This window comes from Bombus flavifrons, chromosome 10 (genome assembly GCF_040668555.2).
Source record: "Bombus flavifrons isolate JBK064 chromosome 10, iyBomFlav1_principal, whole genome shotgun sequence".
Lineage (NCBI taxonomy): Eukaryota > Metazoa > Arthropoda > Insecta > Hymenoptera > Apidae > Bombus > Bombus flavifrons.
This window is the reverse complement of record NC_138451.1, coordinates 9,813,603-9,841,363: the sequence shown is the minus strand read 5'-3', so window position 1 is coordinate 9,841,363 and position 27,761 is coordinate 9,813,603. Positions and strand designations below refer to the sequence as shown.

Here is a 27,761-nt window from a genome sequence, read left to right as displayed (position 1 = left end):
GAGCGATCGGCAGCACTTCCTCTTTTGCTCTCCTCCGCGCTATAGCTACGTGCTTCTTCACCTCACACTTAGCTAGGTCAGGCTTACACGTATGTTCAATGAATTTCAAAATTTCCCCATTTCTTGTCGCCATTCGACCTTTACACCTGGACGTCTTTTCGTTTAAACATAGCCACGTTATTACCTCCCCGTTGCATCTGTACTGACGAAATTGGTAGCCCTTGTACAGGACCAGTGGTTTGCCTTTTGATGTTTCCACTATTTCCATTTCTTTCCTTTTTTTCTCTCTTCTTTTCTTCTTCGCTTCACAAAAAATTTTTGCGATCTTTATTAAAACAAAGTTTTCTTTGAAAAAAGATCGTAATACTTATAAAAACAACAATTATTAAAACCAAAAAATTTCCTGATCCTCTTCTTTTTCTTCCTTTCTCTGTTCTTGCTTCTTTTCTTAATTTCTTTAATTGTGATGAGAAATGAGGTTGACAAAGGAGGGTAGGAGGACTTGGTCGCACGGAAGTGACTTCACGACTGCTGATGATCCGAAGATTTAGACCCGAGGTAGAGTTCATGTCTAACCGCACCTCCGGGTTCCACGGAAAAATAAGCAGCGTGAACGGAGACCGCAAATCGCGCTAATTCCTCCGCGACCACAGCCGCATGACCGCAACCTGCACAGCCGGCTGCCAGATCCTCCATGATCCCGGTGAAATCGTTTCCAATAATTTACACTAACTGATTCATTCGATATATAAAAGTAATAGAACTGTTATGTTTGTTATGTATATATATGTTTATAATGTTTGAAAAGATCATAATATTTATGATGTAATAATATAATAATTTATTCTTCTTTTTAGAATCGTGCAAATCCTTTTTGTGTCTCTGATTTGTGTAGTAAGTAATGTTTCTGTAAAGTATCTGTTATTATATCTTACCTGTCCACAACACAATATGCAAGTTTCTTCATTTACAATAATTTAGTGTTAATTGTATTAATCAATGTAACTTTCCATCGTTTAAAAAGGAGTAAAAACATTATTTTATTTAATTGATCATCGATCAAATTTTGAGAATGATCTTGTACATCATTCTAAATAAAAAAATATAATAGAAAACTATAAAAACTAATATACTAAAAAACATTCCATTACTTATATCCTCTTTGTTGTAAGTTTTATAAATTGATTTATAAGTTATATATTATATATTTTATATATTTATTGTATCACGTACATACACAGGTGGTATTTAGTACTGGTCACACATTATCAGCATATACCGTCGTATGGTGCATGTACAATTGTTATGACAAAGCTTTGATTATAGTCGAAAAAGCACTAGATTGTAATCCATACAATCCAGGATTCAATTTACTGAAAGCGATAGTCTTGCGATTATCTGGTCGTTTCGAAGAAGCAAATTTTTGGTTACAAAATCTCAGCGACAATTTCTACAAATTAATGGAACCGACAGTAGACAAAGAAAAATCGCTCATGGGAAAAATTTCTATTAGCGAAGCGAGGAATCAGTTGATCAAACAATGGTACTTAATACGGTAAAAATAAAATATGATAATAGTATATATTAATATATATTAATGATAGAATATATCAATATTAATAAAACATATGCATATTCTTGACGAAAAGAATATAAAAATGGTGAGATCATAACAGTGACGGATCCAGAAGCCTTTCTTGAAGGAGGGATGTTTTGGAAGAGGCACAAAATTCATTTTTACATAATGTACTTTTCTACATAAGTACATTTTTGAACATTTTTTAAAATTTGCTTGCAATTTATATTAGAATATCTCTATTTGATATTATAGCCTAAATAATTGAATTCACATTAATTATACCTGTATATCTAAAAAGTTTTTCAGAATGTAATATAATATTCGTATATATTATTACTCTTGGGGGGAGGGGGGGGGGGCGATCGATCCGTACCGATATCTCTGAATCCGCCACTCGATCATAAATTAAGACATTTTTGAAGCAATTAAATGAATACATTGATTTACCTACTTTAGCTGACACTTTAGGTTCTCTTTCACGATAGATTACTAACTAAGAGTATTTAATCTATTAATAAATGACAAAATGAATTACAGATTTTTTTTGCACAATTGTACTATTTTACATCTAATAAAACAACTAGATTGCTTATAACTCGTTTAAAATTACTATAAACAAATAAAAGCTTTTTTGTTTTATTGCAAAATTTATTACTGTTATACAAAAGAATTTACTTTATAAGGTTTTATTAATAACATTATTTTAACTGTGCAAGAGAACTTTTTACCAGTATAAAGTCATACTAAAGTGGAAATATCTTTCTTTTTTTACTATATTGATAGTAATTACTACATCGATAAAAATTAACCTGTAACTGTAAAAGAAGACGTTTCAGCGCCTTAAATCTTCTGAAAATTCTGCTTTGGGAACCAAATCTTCAAATCGGTACTGTCCACTTCCAAACCTGAAAAATTTTATAACCTTATGACATATCTCTCTTTCACCAAAAGTATATTATTTGTATTATTCTTCAATTTACCTTCAAACTCCATTCAAATAACTTGTTACCAAAAATCATCACAAATATTTCACATTAAATTTACATTTTACACTTTTAAAAATTAGAACACGCAGTGCGTAACGATACAACGTTCTCACAATCGGAAGTAGAATTCAAACTCGCTAGTCTATCGAACATCTATCCGTATCAAAATAACGTTAAAAACTTTCGAACACTCCATTTATAGATACGATATGGCGATGCAATGCATGTTGGACGATAAACTCGACGCAGCAGTACGAATTGTATATAAAAGTAACCTAGCCAAGCACTATGCGGAGCCGTATATATTATTAGGCGATTACTTTCTGAAAAATAAGGATATCGATACAGCACTGAAGTCATACTTAAAATGCCGCGAAAAGATACGCGAGATGGAGTATCCGGTATCTCAAAAGACGATTGATCTGACAAAACGAATAATCGATATTCTAAACGATAAAGCAGAAATGGCGGTAAATAAGGGACATTCGAATCAGGCTATAGATATAGCTACGCAAGCGCTTCAAATACTCGAGGAAGATAAAATACCATTGCAAGAATTACGCCTACAGCGTGGTCGTATCCTTCTTTATAAAGCTCGAGCTCTATTTCAGATCGAGAATAAACAGAATAAGCGAAAGAAACGAAGCTGTGAAATTGCAGCTGATAGTATGCGATTTGTTCGCGAACTAAACGCAGATCTATATCAAACTTTGTATAACGATAGAGATATCGAAAGTGTCATCGATCGATTTGCACCAACTCGGAAGCTACCGCGATTCTTGAAAATCCTTATGCAATTTTCTTAAGAAATATTGTTATATGAATATATTTTAAAAGAATTTTAAAGAAAGGTAAACTTAGAATATTTCAATGATTTGGAAGTATTATTTCGAGGCTAATAAATTACGGAGACTAATAAATTAATGAAACAGAATGAAGCGATATTAAAAATACTCATCTGATGCAATATTTTGAAAACGTTACTCTTGAAGAAGATACCTGTATCTCCTTTTATCAGTGTCCTTGATTGTATTATAGTAAACACATAGCACGTATTTAAAAAAAAAACATTCACATTAATGTATTTTCTTTACACAGAATTAAAATCGTATCTGCAATTGTATGCTCTCAATAAAAAAGATTGCATAAAATAATATTGTATATCTATAATAATGTTTCTTATTCTTTATAACTAAACTATTAAAAAACTATTCCTCTTTTTATTCATAAATTTCTAATATCTCATGCAGTATAACATTCGATAAAGACATTTATAAAATTGATTATACGATTTTATTTTATTATCGTAAGATCACCGTTATTTTGTAAATTCATATATTTTGCTTTTCCAATTCATATATATTAAAAGGAAAAAAAGTTAAGTACTACAGATAATTACGCAAAATTTATTTCTCAAGGGAAGTGTCTTATATCAAAACACATCCTATCTGTAATAAACTGTCTACCATCATAAAAGTATCAATATCCTGCATGATTTATTATTACAGTTTCCTGCAAATAATACAATATCGTTTCAAATATCAATATAAGAACAACCTACATAGTACCCATGGTCGAAGAAAAGCTGACTGATATATTTCTGTCTGTCTGAAGATTAACGCGACCTCGGTAATCTTGGGCCACAATTTTACTCCGGTATAAAAAGAGGCGCCAGTGCTTTAAAATGCAGATACATTTTGTAACTTCAATTCCACAGTTCTTTCTTGTATAATCACACAAATCAAACACATCATCATGGAACAACGTTGGGCTGACAAAGTTGCTTTGATTACTGGAGCCAACTGTAGCAGTGGCAAATGCCTAGCAGAATGTCTGGTTGGCAAAGGAATGAAAGTTATTGGCATTGCCTCACAGGTTGACAAAGTAAAGGTATGCTTTGAACAAGTAACAAGTAATACAACTTGATAATAAATAAAATTTCATTACTATAAAAAAAAGAGTCATCTTCATTTCTCATTGTGAGCTTCAAAAATATTTCATCACCTATTCATTGTTAGTAGATTTAAGGCAACTTCACTCTTCATTCTATTCAGCATTTTTGCCTTCTTCTACATGCAAGTACTGTGGTCCATGATCATATCTTCAATGTTCAATAGTGTTGTTTAATTTTACATAGATCGCAAAATGTTTCATTTCAAACGTAGATTTAAAACAGTTTCTTTTCTTTTGTATCTTTACGTTTTTGTTTATAGAATAATTATATAGAATTCAAATGTTATTAACCCTAATTCTAAACAGGCACTTGCTGAGGAACTAAAGTCGAAGCCTGGAAAACTGTTTCCTCTACAGTGTGACCTTTCCAATCAGAATGACATCCTGCGTGTTTTGGAATGGGTTGAAAAGAATGTAGGAGCCATAGACATCCTCATCAATAACGCTGCTAATAACATAGATATCTCACTACAGTCTGGTGAAATGGAAGACTGGAAGAAAATGTTTGATGTAAACTTCCTTGGATTGACTTGGATGACCAAGGAAGCTCTGAAGTTAATGAAGAAGAAGGGTAGGTATTTCTAAAATGGAAGGAAATCAAAGAAGTATGCTTCAGTGTCCAGGATGCAAATTTTTCGTATTCTCTTATTATTTTGTTCTACAGGAATTGACAATGGTATTATTGTAAACATTAATGATGCTTGTTGGCTGAAAGCACCAATTAATTGTGATCGTCCAATATCCCCAGCTTACATAGCCAGCAAATTTGCTTTGAATTTCTTGACAGAAAGCCTTAGATCTGAATTAGCACAACTTGAATCTAACATCAAAGTCATTGTAAGTGTCCTACTATGTTTATTCTTGCTTCCGCAGCTACTATCTTTGAAATTCTATTCTTGATGATTACTGTATGTGCTTTTTTATTATAGTCAATTTGTCCTGGTTTGGTGGAGAGTGAGATGACTGCTCAATGGTTAAAGGAAAATCCTCGTATGGCTTTGAAACCCAAAGATGTGTCTGATTGTGTTCTCTTTGCGTTACAATCCCCTGACTCAGTACTCATCAAAGAAATAGTTGTCTCACCAATCCGTGAAGCGATGTAAAAGAAAGATATCATATCGATTATTTTACTAACTGTTTAATGTAAAACGTGATATTTAACACTTGTAAATATAACAAATAAAAATTTTTGCAATATATACATATATACAAATCAGTCGTTCTTCATAAAGTTTAATATTGCTTCATAAGATATTTGTATTGATCAAAGGTTGTTACAAACAACTCAGAATCAAGAAGAAAAATAATTTATTCATTGATCACGTAACAAAGATATGATAAGATATATGATAAGAAAGAAAATAAAATTATTATATTTATGAAATAATAAAATTAAATATATTAGATATATATGTCGGGTTTACATTGGAATTAGGATTAGGGGCGTGAAACGAATCGTCGTTTGGTTTACGCATTGTCGATAAGCAATACAGAAGACATTGACTAGTGCAGATACGATTATTATAGTATTGGACAAGCAACCGTGGCAATTAGACACTCGAGAAACTAATGATAATGATCTTAGGTTCAATAACGAATCCGCGGTCGACGGGGTGATGGATGAACGTGCCCGCAAAATCTAAGTCGAACTCTGTTAAAACGGGGAATATCCACCGAGCGTACAGACGCTAAGTAAGTCGCTAATACGATCTCGCGAGAGAATGACTTTTCGTCGCGATGATGCTGCAGAGGAAAACTATGATGGGGTGTGTCTAAGGACACGAGATCATCGGATTCGTCGAGGATAGTCTTCGTTCAGAAAGTAAGGGAAATTAACGTTGCTGCTAATTGGTCAATCTCCATATCGGTGGTTAGAAAAGATGCTAGCCGCCCTCGAGGGAAAGTTGCTAGTGGGAGACGCCGTTCGTTGAAAGAAATAGATCTCCCCTATCTTCCCGTAGTTGGGACAAAGACTGTTTATTTGTTTGAAGGACTTTAGGTAACTAGATCTTAGTGTTTATAACGGCCCTCGGGCTAACTGATCACGTACTGTGGAGACACATCGACATCTGACAGAGACCGTTGGAATGTTTACTGTCGTGTGTCGCCAGAGATATTTCTTTTAAGGAGAGCTATAGAATTACTTCATACCTTTGTTAGGCAAAGCGTTCATCCCGTGACCGCGGCGACTGGCTATCGCCTCGAGCCCAAGCTCATTATCACAAATCTTGAACAAATACAATCGGATCGAAAGACGACAATTGTTTAATTATGCCTATGATAGAATCTAGATTACGGTGTTAAGGGATTTTCCCGGAGTTCCAAAGGGAAGACTCCGATGTCCTTTCATCTCCGACATATATATCTAATATATGTAGAATATCTGTAACAAATATTAATTGCAATAATATTAGATACAACCGATCTTACAAAACGATTACTTCATAAATCCAAGCAGCGGAACTCTGCTCTCCTATTGATCCTTAATGGATCATCTGAATAGAACTGACAATAGATTGATATCACATTTTCTTCTTTTTCGTATTACTTACCTAAATTTCTTTGTTATTATAAACATTGGGAAACATTTCCTTACACTTTGTTAATACCAATCGATTTTTATTATGCGTAACAAATATTGAAATAAAATATTCTTTTTTAATATAAAAAAAGTATACTTAGACCATTCTTATTAGAAAATATATTTTTTGCTATTATTAAACTTGTAATATCATGTTTTTAATATCATGTATTTCATTTGAACTTTAGAAGAAAATAATTCGCGAAAGAGGGTGAATCCATACTCACGTATATTTCCCTCTTGCTTCCTTGTACAAATACATGAAAAGAAATGTAAAATCGATCAATATTAGTTGTGTACTAAATTATAAAAATATATTACTTTTTTAACAATAAACATTAGTTGAGGAAAGGAATTCAGGATATATCCAGAAACACTATCAGCAATAAAACAATCAAACATCTTTTATTCCTGCTTCCTGAAACAGATATTGACGATCAGGAGTTTTATAAAATTCCTCTTATCGCCGTGAAGTAACAAACGTAAATGCGAAGGTCTCTAATTGAACAGGGTGACTGGGTAACTGGGTAACTATTAAGGAATAGTTAATACTACTATCAGGAAACGGACATTCACTCTTGTCAATAATTTTGTGAGAGAAACTTCTGTTTTCAGGATTGAAAAATATCTGTGTCTATATACGTATATAGGTGTGTAAGCTGAACATAAGGATGGTGATGAATGATTAATGTAACCACACTAAAACAGATCTTTCAAACAGACGAAATATTATATCTGTTACACACATTTTAAGTTAGTCTCTCAAAAAGGTGGATCTCTCTAATATCATTTTTCTGATTCTTTGATAGGGCATTTTTGGTATCGTTTAGAAGAATTGCATGCAGAACAAATGTATATATATCGAAGGAACGTCAGAGATATTAAACTTGAACAAATACCTTACAGCGAGTGTGTGCGAATCATCCGTTTTCGATCATCCGTGTGTTATCCGAAAAATGAGATATCCGACTATTTTTATTTATTATTTATATATACTTTTTTTTTAATTCCTGTATTGATCCCGACAAGTGCAAGTCCAAATCCCGTATCTGACCTAGGCGATTATAATCCATGAAACCTATTTGACGTATAAACGAGCGCAGCCACAAGTTTTGCTTTCTTTTTTTTATATAATTTATCGACATTTCGATAATCCAACTCCATCCAAACGGCATGAACACGGCGTATATATTCTGTCCGGTCAAAAGATCCAAGTAATCCGTTTATTTATAGAATCCAAGTGGAATATTTCCAGCCAATTTATCCGTTTATCCAAAATATCCATCATGAACACTAACTTTATATCCTGTCAGCATCCTAATCCAACACACCGTATCTCTGCCGAATCCTGTCTTTCTGTTTTATCATTTATTTTTTGTTTTCGTCCCGGGAGATCCTCTACAACTAGGGAGAGCCAGGTTCTTGTTATAAGATGAAGTATTCGTCTTATTTTCCAACCCAAACGTTAATATCCTCTTGCACCGCGCATCAAGTCCCGACGAACGAGGTGAAGTTCTTACTATACATATGTAGCACACGTATACAAATTGTATATACACACGATGTCACGATCAATCGAAATGCGCAATAAAAAAATCGAAATGACCGAGAGGAAGAGCAATCGGACGATTTTCGATCACGAGGTAGAAAGCAAACCCGTGAGAACACACTATTTTTTGCAACGCGAATTTTTTCTCAGAGGACCACTTGTTCGTTCTCCACGATCCTGAGGAACGCTAATCACAGAGTTAGATAGTTCGATATGGTATACCGCCTATGCTAATGCTTATATTGCACAAGTCGAACAAGAAACGAGGAAAATTTCTCAACCGAATCGATTTTCTCGCGTTGAATCAGTCACCAAGTCTTATATTCTTTCCGTGTAAGTTTTCGCGAATCATCGATCACTGAACGCTGATAGGTGAGAATTATGATATATTTCTGGTTAATAGAGTTTCTCTTTGAGAATGAGAATCAAAGTTATCATGTCAGTAATAATAAAAATAATTCTCGACTTACGAACATCTGACATACGAAGCTATAAGCGAGTACTTTCATATAAAATAAAACTTTTGCAATGTTGACATTCCATTACCAGTTTGTTTGCTCTTTTTTAGATCGTACAGAACGTAATAAAAAAATTGCAAAAATCACTCTCTTTCTTTCTCGCTTTATGTACGCGTAATTGTAATAGAACTGAAACACTGAAACGATTAAGAAATCTATACTACAACCACGTAATATGTCGAAGATGTTCATTCTGCGTTTTTCAATTACGGTATTATTATCTTTTTTCCGTTTAGTTTGTCAACGCAGAAGCACTGCTATGTCACGATTAAATAATTTTTTTTACGTTTGTTTAACGATTCGAAAGAGAAAAATATATTGAATCCTTGTAATGGATTTGCCAACGTTTTCTGATGAAAATCCAGCTAATTGAGAATCCTTGAATGAAACGGATTGTGTCTTTCATCCAATTCCTTTCCTGAATTCCTGATCCTGAATTTCCTCTTGAAAGTATCCTTAATGCCTCATTATTTTTGCATTCTCTTAATCCTTTTTTATAATATATGCTCCATACATAAATCCATCCAAAACGCATTCCATCTCATCCCACCGTCAAGCGAATGTGTATTATATCCATCCAAGAAGTAAGATCGTGTCGATTTCAGTTTTTCATTCATTGTGTTACAATCCAATCCAATATACAAAAGAAGAAAAAATACATTAGTCCCTTATACAATATGCATTAATATTATATATAAAATTTATCACTGCAAATGTAATCCCTGTGACTTACAATATTTGAGTAATGTTTTATAAATTGAGCAAATACTACACAAAACAATACATATTTGCTTACATTAAATTTAAATTTTCACATTTTTATATTTAGTGAATGAATGTAAATAACGTAAAAAGGAAACAAATATCACAGGATCAATTTGCAATAATAATGTTCTCAAGAATACACGAAATCATTGTTTTCCTTCAACATCTTTAATTCATGATTGAAAATTCTATAGTTTAGGCATGTATTGCAAAATTTCAAGAATCAGTCTGTGTAATTTTTAAAAGGAAAACGTTAAACGAGAAATGTGTAACAAATTTCCAAATGACTCATTTCATCATAAAAACACATTTCTCTCCAGATATGTCGTGTATAACTTAAAATTTAATTCCATATTTCACAAACATCCAAATAATTGTAACAAACATATTGTTATGGTCTTAATAATAATTTCAGTATGAATTATTTGATTTTTCACTTCAAGGTGATACATAACACACAGTTCTTTTTATCAAACCAAACGAATGGCCCAATGATCGTCGTTAAAGAACACTCAAATACATAAGACATTTTAAGCTAATTATTATACCGAATGAATAATATCAGTGCATAATAAATGATAGCTATATATATATGTCAGCTTTCCCCAAAGCAAATTGGTCTTATGAATATTAATCTATTAGTAAAAAATAAATCTTTTACTTATATTTATCAAATATTATGTCCTATATGCACTATCCGTTGACGAGTATCGATGTATTACATTATCTACGTATTAACTGTTATATTTTCAGCACATATAATATTTTGTATTGTCATCACTAGATAGCCAAAATTATCGTACTTAAATTTGCGTGGTAACTTAAACGACGACGAGCCGTGTAGACAACTTTGATGTATTTGTTCATACATTAATTGTTTGTAAGAATTTATAGTTTTCAATAATTCCTTTTAATATATTTCATTAAATTAATGTCTTAAAATCCAAATCCATAAAATTTATAGGATAATAAATGTCAAATGGAATTATATATGGCGGAAGAAAAGAATTTTAGAATTCCTATAGCAAATAATTATAGTAAAAAATGTTTTGATCAAGTATTGAATACAATATCCATTATGCAATATACTGTATTTTATCTTGCATAACATATATGCATGTTAAAAATATACGTTTTCCTCATTATCTATTATTTAGCATTTTAATTTATATGCACAATAATTTTCAGCTGTTAACAATAAGAAAAATGTTAGCTTTATGAACTTATATGATAAGCATTCAGCATTAGAAGCTTAAAAAAATTCCATGTTATATATGCTATAAAATGTGCTGTATTTATCACTGCAAATGTGATTAAATAAATGTGAAAAAACAAAGGCTATGTTCACATCAAGTTTTATAGTAGAGCTACCAATGATAATATCATACAGTACAATGTGAATGATCATGTGTTAAATCAATAAATGAAGGCATTCACATCGAACATAGATTATATTGGCAGCTGTACAACAAATACTATTCACCAATGTGAACATTAATTAAATCACTAAAGTAATATGAGTTACTTCGTCTTAGATCCTCATTTGTAATATTTCAAAATTGTTACATATTTTAAATATAGTTGTAATGTCAAAACAAATTGCAAAATATAAAGGAATGTATTTTTAAACATAAAAGTAACTCTAATCAGTATATCTTGAACAGTAATATGCAATTAATATGAGCACGATTCGCCTTTTTCAAGACAAAAAATTAAGATAAAACTTGATGTTAATATTTACTGTTGAAAAATCTACTCTTTCAGGTTTACACAAGTTAGAAATCTTTGAATTGATAGCAACAAAGTCTTTGATAAAACACTTTTAGTATATGTAAAATGAACCGTGCTCTAACTATACATTAGGTATAATACAATTATTAAATTCAAGCAACACAGGAATAATTTTGTAATTTATACAAAATTGGTTTGGATTGGAAGGTGTCTTTAAGTGAAATTCAAATCAGTAATAATGAAACATGGTAAAGCAAATATTGATAAGCCTTTACTTATATTACCATGTGAAACATATACGTACACACTAGTCGTATGAACGAGATCTGGAACGAGATCTTGATCGCGAGTAATTACGTCGCAATGGTGAGTAGGTAGGTGAACCACGACGCCGTGGGCTATAGCTTCGTGAATGACTCCGACCTCTCTCCCTATCTTCACTACGTCCCCTATCGCCACTGTTATGATCTTCTTTCACTCGAATATAAGCTACCTCACCCTATAAACAAAAATAAAGTCATGTAAAAATAGTGTACAAATATAAAAAGTATTAACCCTTTGCGCTCGAGAAGCGATTCTCAGCCGCCACGGCGTTTTATACGGTAACTCGAGAGGCAAGTGAAAAGCGACAACCTCTGTTTATTCTAGATTTCAACATCTCTAATTGATGAAAATACAGTATTGGTTCGTAAATAGGTTCCTTAGCTCTTTATGTCCTTTATTAAGAAGTGTAAAGTATTACACTTAAAATGGAGGTAAAATATTTCATCTCAAATTCCTCCGAAACTATAATTCTGACAACGTGTCCAACATTAGTTCGGATTCGATAAATTTGGATAAAAGCATTATAGTTTATATATAGCTCAAAATCAAATCAATAAATATATAAATTTATATATAAATCAAAATCAAAAAGAGTACTTCAAAATTAGGACCAAAGCTGGTCCCGTCAGCTTTACTTAACATTTACAGATATATGCAAATTGATATTGCCAAACTATTGTATAGCAATGTATTAGTTGAAGTCCATGGAATTCATTGAACCCAACAGGAATGATATAGCTTTTGTAATTTTGCTATAAATTGAGGTCACAGTTGAAAAATTGCAATTGTGTTGAACAATCTAATCTGACGCACTGCCCCACGAAGCAGACTGTGCATTCGGACGCCACCTCACAAAGAAAACCCTGAATATCGGTGCTGGCGTCAACGTGTTAATTTGTAGACCATTTTATTAAGACCATTTTATGTTACCTATAAGATACTTGTTACATATGCGCAATATCATTTCAAGTTGCTACTTTGCCCGACTGAAAAAATCATTGAGCGCAAAGAGTTAAGGATAATGGTATCATTATACCTCATGAGACCTAAATCTTGAATCATCTAACTTCTTCACAGCATACTTCATATCTTCATACCGTAAGAATTCAACAACTCCAGTACCATCTTTATAAACATCAGCAAAGCACACATCACCAGCTTCACGCATATGATCCTTTAAATCTTGCCAACTACCAGAAGGAGGTAAACCAGTAACAAGGACCCTGTATTGAGACCTCCTAGCAGGTGGGCCACGTCCTCGAGAGTTACTCATTTCACCTCGACCACCTCTTCCACTGTCTCCTGCTCCACGACCACCACGAAAATTATTACTGGGGCCACCACCTCTTGGAAACTCAACACGTAGTCTATAACCATCATAATCATATCCATCTCTTGCATGTACTGCATCTTCAGCGTCTCTGAAAGAGATTACTTATAGTAACAATTCTTGTGTAATTTTTATGTAACATTAAGATGTCAACATCAAGTTTCACATATATAATAAAAATCATATATTTCTTAATATGAAATTAATCATTTCTAACTTAATAAAATTACAAACTTGGAATTTTCAAACAAAGATATTTTCTCATTCAATGAAAAAAAAAGTATTATAGAACAATAAGGATATATATTACGGAACAATCCAGTATTGTATAACTACATCTAAAAAATAAAAAATTTTTTATAGAATCATAAGTTATGGAAGGTACCTTGGATCATCGAATTCAACGAAAGCGAACGGTGGTCCTCTGCGATTTTTTAAATCAACGAAAATAACTTTACCGAACTTGTAGAAAAGATCTTGAATGTCTTTCGTTCTTATATCAGGGGGTAAATTTCCCACGTAAATTCTACATTCATTTCTACCACCGTGGGACATATTCACAGTTTTTGTTACAATTTATTGTTTTAAAGACACAAATAAAAACCACTTTAAAAAATTTCTAATCGTCTTTTAAGTCTTACACTCTCTTCATTGATGAAATAAACAAGATGGTGGTACTAGTCGAAGAGGAGCGTAATCACGAAACACAGAAAACCACAAACACTAAAGAAACCTGAACGATCCAATCAAATATTTTTCTACATTTAACAATCAATTATATATCATATTCTATATATTATTTGCCTTTTTTTCACCGATCAGTAATCTAATTTTTTAAAATATAGCTTTCTTCAATTATGTATTTCAAATATATAGAATTAGTTAAATTAATTTATTTCTTGATAAAACATATATGAATTTCTCAAGTACATGGAAATCACACATTATGTTTTATATATGATATTTCTTCGACCATTTCCAATTTTTTTAGATAAATCATATATTCCACTTAATATTTATTTAATTCTAAAATTTGTCAATCTAAAATTTTTTAGATATACAAATAATTTATTAGGATTTGAGTATGAAACAATTCTAATACTCTTAGTTGTATAATTAAATTATTTAAAAAATAATTTTATTTAAATATTTTATTTGAATATTTGACCCATTCCAACGTTTTTAAATTAAATCCTAGTGAAAAAATTTGATATACAAATGAATGAAATCTATAGACATAATTGAAATAGATAGTACTCTAGATATATCATATCTGTTAAATTTTGTTTATGTTTTCTTCTAACCTCCAAGATGTATAAAAACAATAAGTAGTGTTATATATTTGTAAATACCAGAATCATGAATTTAATGACACAATTTGCGTTTACCACTTTTTATAATATTGTATTTCTAACTAATTAATAGTTATGAAATAGTAGCTAGAAGTAATGTGTGAATAGGCATCAACAGACTTGTAAATACAGTAATGGCATTTTCATTTCGTATTGGCACCAAATGGTGTCATGATTTTCCAAAATTAGCAAAAGAATCTGGATTTTATTTCAATATGCATAGATCCAGAACACGCGTAGATTGGAATCGTATAAGTACGCAGTATAACAAATATATTCTTTACCATTATGATTTGTAAACAGATATATTTAATCCATACTTAAAATTCCCTTTTATTCTAGGTAACATAGATATAGATCGAATTATAAGAGAAAGAGATTTCCATTCCATTGATGATAATATAAATAATGTAATAGATTATTGTTTAGAAAGTGAATACGATGTTAAAATCTTAGATCCCAACTTTGTAAAACTCTTTTGTCTTGCACAGTTAGCAGTTGAATATTTATTATATTGTAAACAATATTTAGATCATAGTGTAATTATACTAAAAGATGAACTAAGATCAAAAATTGAAGAAAATGTTAAATTGAAAAAAGAAATAACTGCTTTAGAAGAAGTAGTGAAACATATGAAAGAGAAAGTAAAAGAAAAAAGTAAATTAATAGAAACTAAAATTGGGGATACTAATGGCGAAATTTATAAAGTAATAAAATTATGAATATGTATTAATTCTTGTTGAAATAATTTTTGTAATAACATTTTGTCCACAGAAAAATAGTTTTAATCATGCAAAAATTTTATTAAACTATTTTATTTTTCTAGTGTCCACATTGTCCAAAGTCTTTTATATCTCCTATGTTTGTAAGTGCACATATTATACGTCGTCATGCTTATGCATCAGAGTTATACATGCCTGCTTCTCCCATACATGAGCACTATCGCAGTGAAACTGAGAAGTTGCATAATGAAATAAAGAATTTAAAAGAAAGATTAAATGAAACAGAAAAGGTGATAAGGAATGAGTCTGAAAGGATTCCAGAGAAAAAAATATTAAGTTATAATAGAAGGCAAGCTGAGAGTGAAAATGAAAATTTTAGATACAATAGTAACAAATCTAAAGAACATTCAGAGTATAAAGAATATCAAGAAGAAATAAAAAATTTGAAGACCATGCTTTTTGATGAAATACATGTATGTATAAAGTAAATAAATATGAAAACTTCTTACTAATGATTTAAATGATAATATAAATATTCATATATATATATATACATGTGTACACACATCAATATTTCAACAGAATTTAAGGCAAAAGGAAAAAACCATGCATGAACACACATCTGAAACAAACGTCCAAACATTCATAAATCAGCAAGAGAAAGAATTTCAAAAGCTAAAGAATCAATTACTTGACAAGGTAAGTAAAATATACTTTTCATGAAATGAATTTTATTAATTTGTTTTGTAAACATTTTACAGCTTACTCCAGACATAGAGAGCATGCATGCGAAATTACAAGCTCAGGAAAATTATTGGAAATCAAAAATAGAACATTTGGAGAATCAACATCAAAAAGATGTCGAGAGGCTTATCGCAGAATTAAAATTAACACAAAGTGCAGCTGATGATATGAAAGCCAAGTACGAAGCAAAAGTTAACGATTTAGAACGCCAAACTGCGAATCAGTTGGGTATCTTATTGGAACAAAGCAAACAATTACAATCTCTATCACAGGAAATAAATGTTGCACAATTGAATGAAAAAAATAAAGATTTTGAAAATAATTCACTGAGCAGACGTAGTCCACCTATAATATTAGACAAACTTAATGAAATTTTAAAAGCATCAGATGAAACTAATTCAAAACAAAATGGCACAAATACAAAAACTGAGCAAATTGCTGTTGGAAATAGTGTGATAGACACTACAATAAGTTCAAGTTTATCAAGTAAAGTGCTTCCATTAACAGTAGAAAGTACTCATTTAAAGAAAGTTTCGAATTCCAGAAACAAATCCACTATGCATGAAAATAGAAGAAATATTAAGCAAAAAGATATAAAAAATAGAAATAATACAATATTTAATCCTGTGAAAACTATTGAAAAGGATTTAGAGTATTACAGTTCAAGTAATATTTCAGACACAGAAATTTCAGTGCCTGAAAAAGGAAATAATTATGAACACACAAAATATAATCGCGTAATTATAAAAAGTGACGAACCTGGCACAAGTAAGCCACAGGATATTTTTAATAAAAGCATATCTGATGAGTTTTTATCTAACATTAAAAATACGAAAACATCAAAATCCTTAGAGGACAATGTATCATTTGCATCAAATTCAGAATCATTTGTTTCTGACTCAAGCACAGAAAGTGTTACTGCAATTCACAATAACTCCCCATTTCATGAACATAAAACACATTTACCTAAAAAAATAACAGGACATAGTTCATTTTATAAAAGATTACAAACTAGTTTAATGGAAACTTTTGAACAGAAATTAAGAGATTTAGGAGTAGATCCGGAATGGCAAGGAATACCAAAAGCAACATTCAAACAGAAAATGGACATTTTAAAGCATCATCACAAATTAACTGCAAAAGTAAGACAAATGCATATTAAATTTTTTATGTAAATTTGTTATGTAAAAAATATTAACATCATTGTTTTTTAATTTAACACAGAAGACTCCAAAATATCATCAGATTAAATTAAGGATAATTGAAGAAGTTCTTAATAAAATATCTAAGAAGAAAAAGGTTACTGAAAATGTGAAACAATTTAAAAACTCACCTCTACATAAACCAATAATCACTGTTAAATCAATAGTTGCAAAAGACCTTAATCATCAACATGATCCTGGTAATTACTATTATTCATATATGAATAAATTTCTCTGAAAAGAAATAACTCCAATAATTTTTTTTAGGGCAAGCAACAACATCAAATAAATTTCATTCTATATCAGAAGATAAGGATTTTGCTAGAAATATACTCGAAAATGAATCAATGCCTACAAAAGCTACAAAAATTGCAAATTTCGAAAGTATAGAAAAATTATTACAATTTTCTCCCAATTCAAAATCTTTGGAAAATATACAACATACAACAAATTCTCAAGAGATTTCAATAAGAAGAGATTCTTTCAACAAAATGAAATCTTTATTTACTCTTGAAACTCTTAAAATAATACCAAATGATAAAGATTTAGCTAATAACAAATCTATTGAAAACAGTAGTATAGATAATTCAAATATGCAACAGGATTTACAAAGTATTTTCATATCTCCAAAACATAATAAAAGTGTTCTAAAATCTACAACTGGTTCAGCAAGTAGTTTGACAAAAAAAAAGGTTATTTTTGATTTAACTAATAATGAAAGTGTAAAATCATCTTCCGATGATGTTACGGACAAAGAAGAGTTAAATGACAGTAATTGGAATTCTTCGAGGTACGTAAATTATCTATGTTCAATGTAGGAAATAAATAATATAGTACTATAGTAATTTTATAAATAATTTTAATTTTGCTTTTATGTAGTATATTTGACAAGCAAAAACATTTGTCTCAATCAGAAGATTATAAAGGTTCAAATAATATTGTATTAAGGACTGCACAAAGTGATAAAATTGCGGAAATATCAAAAAAGCTTGAAGCACAGGTAAGAAAACCAGGTATTACAAAACTTGTTGTGTTTAATGATTTTAAACTATACGTATTTTCTTTCAGCTAAATATGGTAAGACAAAAGCCTGTAGGATCGGTTGAAACAATATTTTCTTCAACATACATGCAAAATAAAGAGAATCAAATTAAGAGCAACGAACAAATAAATTCTACTAGTATAAGTTCTCTTTCAGTAAATCCATTCCAAGCATCTGTAACAAATTCTAAAGAAATGAATGATTCGCTACCACAACCAGCACCGCGTAATTTAAAAGATAAAATGTCTAATACCTTACATGCAGAATCTATATCAGAAATATCAGATTTAGATTCTGATATAGATCAAATTTTAAAATTAGAATAATTTTAAATTAAAATTTATATAATTAAATATATAAATATACTTTCTTTTTAGCAAGAAAAAAGATATTTGAAAAATATGATATATGTAATAACTTTTTGTTTATTTATTATAATCTAATCTATTTGACCAGAAAGACAATCATTATATAATGTACTGTGTACAGAATTTTTATTTATGAAATGAATAAAAACAGAAACATTTTCTGCATCAACAAATTTTATTGCAGAATTATAACACAGGCTAGTTCAGCTATATGGGATCACCCAGGTATCTGCCTTATTTATTGTTGTATGAAAACACTTTCCTGGATAAATTTATGGTATCTCAAGGACCATGTGCAATGGTGGAAATATTATTTATCAATGATCGTTGTTTCATGAGATTTCAAGTTCATCGCCACTTTTTTTAATGGAACCATGTATCTATTTTCCATTATCCTTGTACAGCATAAAAAAACAAATTCACCGAGGTTAATAAACATACCGTTCTCAACATTTAATCTTAAAATATTTGCGCTTGAAATGTATATACATATGGAATTAATTATTTTGAATTAACAGCAAAATGAATAAACTTCTTCATTCCTAGGCAGCATTTTTTAACTTACGAGAGCTCAAACGGATGTTTAGAACCTGTGGAATTAATTGAAATTAATTTTATTTAAATAATCTCGCTGGTTACTTAGTTTTAAACAGATTTAAAAAATTGTCCAGTTGGCGGGCTACTAAACACTATAATCACCTAGCAATGAAAAAATCAAATCTGTAAAAGTACCCTATTTTGGACATGGTGATGCCACCTATCAGCGAAAATTTTTACTGCGATTAGTATCGCTAATTCTGCCTAGGAACCAAGAAATTTGGATTTTTTAATTTTACCACATGTCGATTAGTTTTACTTTTTCACCGTTAGATGCTTATAGTGTTTCATGTCACACTATAGAATCATATGAAGAATTATATTTTGTAATTTATAATTTATGACTTATAGTTGAAGAAATAAACATTAAATATATTTTATCAATTGTATGAGACACAGCACGATATCAAAATTATCCCGTACATAAAATTATTATCGATATGTTATGTCGCGGAGTATAGTAAAGGTTATATTTAAGATGCTCTGTCAAAGAATAATACACGATTATCGTACAAAATGGTCATATTTATATCTGTTATTTATTATAAAGTAACAACATATACTATTAAAAAAGAGTTAAGTAAAAGTAAGAGTTTAATAATCAATTAAACGTTTTGATCAACTTTTGATGGTAAAACAAAATGATGCCAATGTCTAATATATTTTGCTCAATATGCGATATGAAAATTGATCCTTCATCTTCTGTAAATATATTTTCTACATCTTTCCCTCGTCAAGGAGAATTGTTAGTAAATTTTGTATCACGAGTACTTTGTATAGCTACTTTTGAATTACAAGACCCTTACATTTGTTTGCAATGTTACAATTTGTTTCAAATGTTAGAACAAGCACAAAAAACTGTTTTAAACATACGTTGTGAGATTTTGAAAATATATCATGCTTGTGAAAGAAGAAAAAATGTTAAACGATCAATGTACGATGGTACAAAATTGAATATCAGTACAAACATAGCATTAGAAGCAAAAAAATTGTATAATAGTAATGAGAACTTAAAGAAGGTATTGAATTTACAAAATGCTACTCAAGTAGAGGAAATAGTACAAGAACAATGTGTTCAAGATAATACAATAATGCAAAATATAAGTATTTCAAATACAAAAGCAAAGAAACACTTAAGAAAGGAAACAATCAATTATAATGAAGCAGATAGCACAAAATCATTTGATTATAATATTTATGATGACATAAAAGATGATGAAATTTTAAAAAATGATATATTTCATAATTCAGTGGCATTATCTAATGGTGGTAATACATGTAATATTAATTCACAAGGTAAAGAGGGATTATTTAAATCAATAAAAATAAATATAAAATTAATAACAGAAATATATAGAAATATTTGTTGATATTTGTTTGCAGAGAATACGCATGCATTAAAAATTCATGTTGGAGAAAAAAGCTGTATTTCACTGACAGATCCTGAAAGTGAATCAAAAAATACTGTAAAAACAGAATCCACATTTTCTGACAATATATTACAAATACAAAATGTTGAAAATATCATAGAAATAACAGAAAATACTGTGAACACAACAGGTGATATTCCATTTATTATTCATAAGGTTCCTTTTTTAAAATTATCTATTTATTACTTATTGTTTAAATCTTTATAATACATATACAGTGTCAGCAGTTGACCCAATAAAAATACCTATAAAATCAATAAAGATACCAAAGTATGATTTAAAATCATTAAAATATTCTTGTCCTATTTGTGATAAAGTATGGAAAACATCAACTGAATTAAAAACACACATGAAAACTCATTCAACATTAAGACCATACATGTGTGAAAAATGTGGTCAGGCATATAAACATAAACATGCATTGGAAATACATGTTGGAATGCATAATGGAATAAATCCATTTCAATGTAATTTTTGTAAAAAGTGCTTTACACAAAAAGGAGCACTTATGAGGCATTTACCAATGCATACCGGTGAAATGCCCTATCAATGTGAATTGTGTGGTAAAAGATTCATACACCATACATCATACAATATGCACAGATTATCACATAGTGGTAAAAAATCTTATAAGTGTCAAGTAAGTAATTACTAGCATAGAAACATGATATACAAAACAGTTAAGTATTTCTGTGTTTTAGATGTGTGATTTGTCTTTGCTTTCAACATCTCATTTGAAAAGGCATATGCGAGTTCATACAGGTGAAAAACCATATAGCTGTACAGTGTGTGGAAAACGTTTTGCAGAACGATATAATTTGCTTGCCCATAAAAAAATTCATGATCCACACGAAAATAAGGCAAAAAAAGTTAAAGAAACGCAATTCCAGTAAGTATATTTAAAAGCTTGTAATTCCTACATAATACTTATCCTAACAATTTCATTTCCAGATGTAATCATTGTAATTTGATATTTGAACAGAAAAAAAGCTTAAATGATCATATGAAGTATCATTCTAATGTGAATAGTGAATCTGATTTTAAACAATCACAATGTACACTTCTTCAAGTTGAACCAGAACATCATGAACTATCAAAAAAGGTAGATTCTGAACATAGTGTATTACAAGAAACTTGGATTCAAATGAATCGTTCTAAATTAGACATTATTGACAATCAAACAAGATTTGTACTTCTACAAAATTCTTTACCGCAGATTGACGAAAATTCCTTTGCAGTTACATTTAGTGACCAAAAAATATCCTTGGGAAGTACAAACTATAATACAAATTTACATGTAATCATAGAACCATCAGATATATCACTTTTAAGCAATAATCTTCCTTCTATTGATAAAATGCATATGTGATTGAGCATTAAAACAGAAACTTTAGATTTCTAACAAATAATTACTTTATTAGAATATACTTGAAAAACGCTTTAAACAAATCCAATTATTTTTTATCATATACATGTGTGACTATTATCATATTTTTTAAACTTAGCAGGATAACATATAAATCAACTGTGCATAAATAAGTAAAGCAATTATAAATATGTATTCTTATGCCAATTAAGAGTTCCTTGTATGAAAGTATTTCTAAAAAAATGTGTTCACTTTTTATAACATATATATTACTATTTAAAAACAGACTGTTATCAATAAAATACATTGTACAAGATAATCATATAACCAGTAAAATGAAAACTTTAAAAAATAAATTATGAGTGGATTAACTAGTTTTATAACTGAACATTTATCTTGTACCTAATCAGCAACATCAGTTGAATCTTCTACTATTTGACTGGGCATCAAATCCTTCCATGAAGTAACACCATACATTCTCAACAAAGTTCTTCTTTGTAATATAGGTGTTGATAAAGATCTACAAATCAATAAATCCAAATGATATTACACATAGCAATTGATATAAAAAAAAATTGAAACTTACTGTTTTATCTCATCAATAATGGGATCGACCATTGCCGGAATAGCAATCTTTGAAAAATGATTAAGTTCTGCTAAAAATTTAGGTTCTTGAAAAGAATAATTTGTGTATAATTCATAAATAAAATTAATTAATTTGTTAAATGCTTTAAAATAATCATCTGATAGTAGCTGAAAAATGATGATTATACAAAAGTTTTTCTAATGATAAATTATGAATTTGGCATTCTTAATTTACTTTTATCAAAGACATGTTACCACTAAGGAAAAAAATCCAGGCTTATTCACATGTTGATCTAGGTACATTTTTCTTGACTTTAATATCAAGTCGGTATAGAAATCTTTCATATCTTCTGGTTTTTCCATTTCTGGCGACTTAAAATAAATTACAGATTTGTATTATTTTATACCTATATAATCTTATACATATATTAATTGAAAACAATGACACCCTGCCCGTCGAAAGAAAAGTAAAATATTCAATACAAACTCTTCTTGTTAATAGTTCTTCACTTGATTCACTAAGTTCATCTGTAAATGAAGGTACTGTTCCTCGAATCAATGTATTACGACGCTGCAAAAGTTTTGCTTGATGTCTTTTACGCTTTAATTGTTCATCTTCCACTATAACATTTGAATGCTCATCTAAAATTACCTAAAAAAAAAAAGGAAAATTACTTACAACTGTTATGTATTAGATAGAGGTATGCAAGAACCAGAAAATGTATGAAACCCGATAGTTGGAATGAAACAGAAACACATCGAATTGGGTCGAGTTCGCGAAAGTATCGGATTTTCTAAGAATGTCCGGGATTCTCAAAAAATGACCTATATCAAGACCCGTTTTAATGAATAAGACCGTGTTCAAATTTTCTATTTTTTAGGCATTTTCGGAAATCATATTATGAAATTTATTTATTTAGTTATTTTTACTTATTTAATTTATTAATATAAAATTATGAAATGTGGAAGATTGAGTGGAAATAGTGCACCAAATAAGTAATATCTAAATATAATATTTTATTTTGAAATCGCATGTAAAAATGTCAGTTTCTCCACAATTTCAAACAGTAGTCTTATCCTGTTCAGTGTAACAGTATTATTACACAATACTGTCTGAAAAAGTAGAAAAATCAGCTAATTTACATGCAAATTTAAAATAAAATATATTTAGATATTACTTATTTGGTGCACTATTTCCACTCAATCTTCCACATTTCATAATTTTATATGAATAAATTAAATAAGTAAAAATAACTAAATAAATATATTTCATAATGTGATTTTCGAAAACACCTAAAAAATCAAAAATTCGAAACCACGATCGTATTCATTAAAGCGAATTTCGAAACGGGCCCTTGGATTTTTCGAGAATTCCAAGCATTTTCGGAAATCTCAACACTTTCGGGAAACCCGTACGTTCTCGGGAAACTTGTCAATTTCGAGAATTCCGAAAATTTCAGTAACCGGTTCCGGTATCAAAAAAAATGCCCATCCAGATCCTGCATACCTCTAGTGCTAGATAAACTCAATACTCGTAATCCTTTATCATCAAAATGTGAATTAATGTCTTGTTCCTGAAATTTAATATAATGTGATATTTTGTCTTTCATTTCTGTTGTACCCTGCACAGCTTCATCATCAAATATTGTTACATTTCCCAATGTATTATGAGTTGTTTTATCATCAGTCTCTGTTGCCAGTGGAATCTTGGGAAGTAATTTAAGATCTCTTATAATCTATAAGCAAGTTTAAAATAATATTTGTAGCACTATAAGCGGTATAATAAAGATATGAAATTGTTCATACATCATTTAAAATTTCTTTAATAAAATTTATATCACTTCCTATGGGTATTGCTGAACTTTCTTTAGATAATAAATTTTCTTTACTATCTTTAGTACATGTATAAACATAAAACCTTTCTTGTATCCATTCACGGTGAATTTCTTCATTTTTTGGGAGCACAAGAACTGCTCTACTATTGGAATACCGGTTACGCATTTGAATGGTTGCATGTAAATCCGTTTGTGTTATACCAATTTTATTTCTTAATTTTAAGGAAGTAATTTGATTGTGATCTATATAAATATAAATAAAAGCATCTTGGAAGATATTTTTATAGAAAATTTAATTTATCTAACTAACGAAATCCATAGCTGTATCCTAATCTCTCTTGAATTGCTAAAAATTCTCCATGACGAGACATATCATTAAATTCTTCTCTGTCTACAAAAATGTAAAATTGATTTTCACTTTCATCTTCTGAGCTTTTTGTTGTATACCACTGACAATATTGGACCTGTGATAAATTATTATTTTAATCCGACATATTAAAAATTAATTAGAATATTACTTTTTTTGATAATGTTTGGGTCGCGTGAAGAGCCAAAGATAATTTTCTCACTGCACTTGGACCTGTGAGTATTATTATAGGTGGGCTCACTTCATCATATGGTGTTACATGAAGATCAATTTTAGGAATATTTAATTGCTCTAATAAAGTTAGCTTTGTTATAGTGCGAGCAGCTGTTAAATTTACTGGTGGTGCAAATAGAGCAACTGCAGCAATCTATTTAAATAAATTCTTTAATAATTTATATAAGTTGATAATTATCAATACTTGATTATATACCTTTTCTGAAGTAGATACATTAACACCATCGATAATCTGTATACTTGGTATGGAAAATAGAAGTACAGCTTTATAATTAGGCCACTTTGTGCAACTATTACCTCTAAAATCTACTTCTTGTATTAAACCAGTGAGATTTAATAATTCTAATAAATCATTGATTCTATTAAACTTTAAATCTATCACACGTAAACTATATGCATCCTATAGTTTTAAACACATTGTTACAGTTTAAATATTCATCTAATTATTAAATATGGAATTATTACCTTAAAAAATTCTAAAGTAGACAATTTATTGTATCCTAAATATAATTTCCGCAAATCAGATAAAGTACTTATGCCATATCCAGGAATGGCAGATTTATATGACAGTATACAGTTACCCTCTAAATTTAGTTCTTGAATATTTAATCTATCCAAATTTTCAATGTACTCAATTAAGTTATATGATAAATTTAAATATTTCAAATATCTAAAAATAAAATACGTAATGTATAAATGAAGCCATATTTTATTTAATTACATAAAAAGGCATGCTAACTTCAAATTTTGCAAACCAGTAATGGTTTCAATTGCATTATGTGACAAATCCAAGTGAACAATACTCCAGAAATCACTGATATCATACATTTTTGATATATAATTGTATGATAAATTTACATATGTCAAATACCAAGGAGGTGAAAAATTTAGAATAGTATTCATTCTGTTATGTGCTACATTTAAATACATTAAGTAGGGAACTCCTCCCAGGGGTGATAAATTTGTAATGTAATTATATGCAAGATCAATATATTGTAAATAACGGTGGTAACTTAACATTGTAATATTTGATAGTGACTGCAAAAAAGTTGTTTTCATCATATTTGTTGTATAAAATATTATGTTTTTCATATATAATAATATACCATATTTCTCATAATACATTTGCTTAATATATAAAGACTATTTTCAGGAGATTTAGTCAAGAATGATTTTCCAACTCCTATTAGTCTGTCAGTAAGATATCCACAGAATTCTATATCATCAAATGATATTTCTTTAAGATTTCTTAATTTCATAACTGGTGCTCTACTATCATCCCATAAACTGATATCTAGAGCATAACTACTCCAGTTGTTTTCAGTTGCACATTGTATTATTTTTTGATCTACTGAAAGTGATATTTGATCAAGTAATGAAAATGAAAGATTGGACTGTGAAAACGAATAAATTATAATTATTTCAATTATATCATAAAATAAAATTAGTTTTATATTAAGCAAAATTTACATTGGATGAAGACTTTGAAGTAGTTGATATAGAATCATTAGATGCAATTTCAAATAACATATATCTATCCTCCATAGTTTCCCAACTCATATCACTATGTGATAGCAAATCTGTATCATCATTTTCAATAACTGTATTATCATCCTTCTGCAAAGGTACCTTTGGTACAGAAATTCTACCAATTGCATCTTGAGAAAGTAGTGGTTCAGAGGTAGAGAACAAATAAGAAAACTGTAATTATAAGCATAGAAATTAATTTTTGTATGAATGATATCAATTTTAATTTTATAAAACTAATCAATTTGAACAGAAGTATAATTTTACTCTTTTTTCATCCATTATTCTGCTTAAAACATTAATTATTTATCTTTGTGATAAATTATTTCATATAAACCACTAATATACAATTTTCTATTGTTTCTTAACAACTGAATATACACAGGGCTACCAAATTATGTAAAGAAACCACAATTTGTTATAAAGTTTGTTCATAACAATTTTATTTATATAACAATAATACCCCTATACAAGGAATTAACTTCCCAACGAAAAAGAATTTTGAATGGTCTGGACTCTAGACAGAGCTGCAAATAGCATAATTCTTTTCAAATTCATATGGTCCTTGCGCTAGCACGTAACATTGTGCACGCATCATCCAATCAGCAGAGCCGAATTAAAATTTTCCTTCTTCATAGAAATATAGGGCAAGAAGTTAAAATGAAATAAAATTACCTAAATATGAAAAGATTTATTTTATAATAAATTATACCTAAATTTTTTACTATGCATTTTTAAAATACAATCTTTTTTTATTTTTTTTAAGATAATTCACTTGCTATACTCATAAAGTAAAATGTATTTTTCTTGAATAATTATTAAATTTCTAATATGAATCAATTTCCCATAAAATTTGCAATTCTTTATTATTCACCTCTTCAAGTAACAACGATATTGACAAAGGTGCAACAAAATATTCAAAGTGGAGTATTTAGTATATAAAACAAATTTCTATTTAGTCGTTTCCTTGATTATGTTCATAAAAATATAAAAATGTATAAAAATCCGCAGTGTATTAATAAGAAAATTATCGGCAGCAACCGACCCATTCGAAATTTTCGCGGTGCGAAAGAA

At 29.6% G+C, this 27,761-nt stretch overlaps 5 protein-coding genes across 7 annotated transcripts; 3 read left to right on the top strand and 2 right to left on the bottom strand.

The window, feature by feature from the left end:
• Positions 1–4,237: 4,237 nt before the first annotated feature.
• Positions 4,238–5,710, top strand: LOC138183930 (dehydrogenase/reductase SDR family member 11). Its single transcript, XM_069121496.1, has 4 exons — positions 4,238–4,455; positions 4,825–5,089; positions 5,183–5,355; positions 5,448–5,710. Exons 1-4 carry the CDS (start codon positions 4,321–4,323, stop codon positions 5,619–5,621), a joined length of 747 nt encoding a protein of 248 aa, XP_068977597.1. The 5' UTR covers positions 4,238–4,320; the 3' UTR covers positions 5,622–5,710.
• Positions 5,711–10,647: 4,937 nt separating this feature from the next.
• SF2 (splicing factor 2) lies at positions 10,648–14,017 on the bottom strand. The gene is made up of 3 exons (XM_069121495.1): positions 13,702–14,017; positions 13,023–13,407; positions 10,648–12,161 (listed from the first exon to the last, which is right to left on the bottom strand). The coding sequence occupies exons 1-3, from the start codon at positions 13,869–13,871 to the stop codon at positions 11,970–11,972; spliced, it is 747 nt and encodes a 248-aa protein (XP_068977596.1). The 5' UTR covers positions 13,872–14,017; the 3' UTR covers positions 10,648–11,969.
• Positions 14,018–14,494: 477 nt separating this feature from the next.
• On the top strand, positions 14,495–19,426 carry DZIP1 (DAZ interacting zinc finger protein 1). The gene is made up of 9 exons (XM_069121406.1): positions 14,495–14,923; positions 15,011–15,375; positions 15,495–15,863; positions 15,973–16,089; positions 16,152–17,276; positions 17,359–17,536; positions 17,604–18,126; positions 18,216–18,336; positions 18,405–19,426. The coding sequence occupies exons 1-9, from the start codon at positions 14,803–14,805 to the stop codon at positions 18,702–18,704; spliced, it is 3,219 nt and encodes a 1,072-aa protein (XP_068977507.1). The 5' UTR covers positions 14,495–14,802; the 3' UTR covers positions 18,705–19,426.
• A 190-nt stretch (positions 19,427–19,616) lies between these two features.
• Positions 19,617–22,196, top strand: LOC138183910 (zinc finger protein 69 homolog). 3 transcript variants are annotated; one of them, XM_069121448.1, is made up of 6 exons: positions 19,617–20,639; positions 20,727–20,903; positions 20,992–21,413; positions 21,475–21,662; positions 21,725–21,875; positions 22,012–22,196. In XM_069121448.1, the coding sequence occupies exons 1-6, from the start codon at positions 19,985–19,987 to the stop codon at positions 22,072–22,074; spliced, it is 1,656 nt and encodes a 551-aa protein (XP_068977549.1). In that variant the 5' UTR covers positions 19,617–19,984; the 3' UTR covers positions 22,075–22,196. The 3 variants fall into 3 exon arrangements, with proteins under 3 accessions (XP_068977549.1, XP_068977548.1, XP_068977547.1); XM_069121447.1 differs by having other exon boundaries at positions 20,760–20,903; positions 21,725–22,196; XM_069121446.1 differs by having other exon boundaries at positions 19,618–20,639; positions 21,725–22,196.
• A 336-nt stretch (positions 22,197–22,532) lies between these two features.
• LOC138184399 (leucine-rich repeat and guanylate kinase domain-containing protein) lies at positions 22,533–27,268 on the bottom strand. The gene is made up of 15 exons (XM_069122280.1): positions 26,955–27,268; positions 26,631–26,861; positions 26,267–26,554; positions 25,900–26,198; positions 25,626–25,830; positions 25,357–25,560; positions 25,078–25,293; positions 24,870–25,023; positions 24,531–24,802; positions 24,203–24,460; positions 23,455–23,598; positions 23,212–23,376; positions 22,980–23,096; positions 22,726–22,892; positions 22,533–22,659 (listed from the first exon to the last, which is right to left on the bottom strand). The coding sequence occupies exons 1-15, from the start codon at positions 26,967–26,969 to the stop codon at positions 22,542–22,544; spliced, it is 2,853 nt and encodes a 950-aa protein (XP_068978381.1). The 5' UTR covers positions 26,970–27,268; the 3' UTR covers positions 22,533–22,541.
• Positions 27,269–27,761: the final 493 nt, after the last annotated feature.

Bases quoted from the DNA above. Each gene is read 5' to 3' on its own strand.
- LOC138183930 (XM_069121496.1), top strand. From the start codon at position 4,321: ATGGAACAACGTTGGGCTGACAAAGTTGCTTTGATTACTGGAGCCAAC. The intron at 4,456-4,824 runs GTATGCTTTGAA...AATTCTAAACAG, and splicing joins CACAGGTTGACAAAGTAAAG to GCACTTGCTGAGGAACTAAA. The intron at 5,356-5,447 runs GTAAGTGTCCTA...TTTTTATTATAG, and splicing joins AATCTAACATCAAAGTCATT to TCAATTTGTCCTGGTTTGGT.
- SF2 (XM_069121495.1), bottom strand. From the start codon at position 13,871: ATGTCCCACGGTGGTAGAAATGAATGTAGAATTTACGTGGGAAATTTA. The intron at 13,408-13,701 runs GTACCTTCCATA...AATCTCTTTCAG, and splicing joins GTTGAATTCGATGATCCAAG to AGACGCTGAAGATGCAGTAC. The intron at 12,162-13,022 runs GTATAATGATAC...TTTTGTTTATAG, and splicing joins CAAGATTTAGGTCTCATGAG to GGTGAGGTAGCTTATATTCG.
- DZIP1 (XM_069121406.1), top strand. From the start codon at position 14,803: ATGGCATTTTCATTTCGTATTGGCACCAAATGGTGTCATGATTTTCCA. The intron at 16,090-16,151 runs GTAAGTAAAATA...AACATTTTACAG, and splicing joins AGAATCAATTACTTGACAAG to CTTACTCCAGACATAGAGAG. The intron at 17,537-17,603 runs GTAATTACTATT...AATTTTTTTTAG, and splicing joins TAATCATCAACATGATCCTG to GGCAAGCAACAACATCAAAT.
- LOC138183910 (XM_069121446.1), top strand. From the start codon at position 19,985: ATGATGCCAATGTCTAATATATTTTGCTCAATATGCGATATGAAAATT. The intron at 20,640-20,726 runs GTAAAGAGGGAT...ATTTGTTTGCAG, and splicing joins ATGTAATATTAATTCACAAG to AGAATACGCATGCATTAAAA. The intron at 21,663-21,724 runs GTAAGTATATTT...TTTCATTTCCAG, and splicing joins GTTAAAGAAACGCAATTCCA to ATGTAATCATTGTAATTTGA.
- LOC138184399 (XM_069122280.1), bottom strand. The intron at 25,294-25,356 runs GTATATAATCAA...TTATTTAAATAG, and splicing joins ATGTATCTACTTCAGAAAAG to ATTGCTGCAGTTGCTCTATT. The intron at 24,461-24,530 runs GTATGAACAATT...ACTTGCTTATAG, and splicing joins TTAAAGAAATTTTAAATGAT to ATTATAAGAGATCTTAAATT.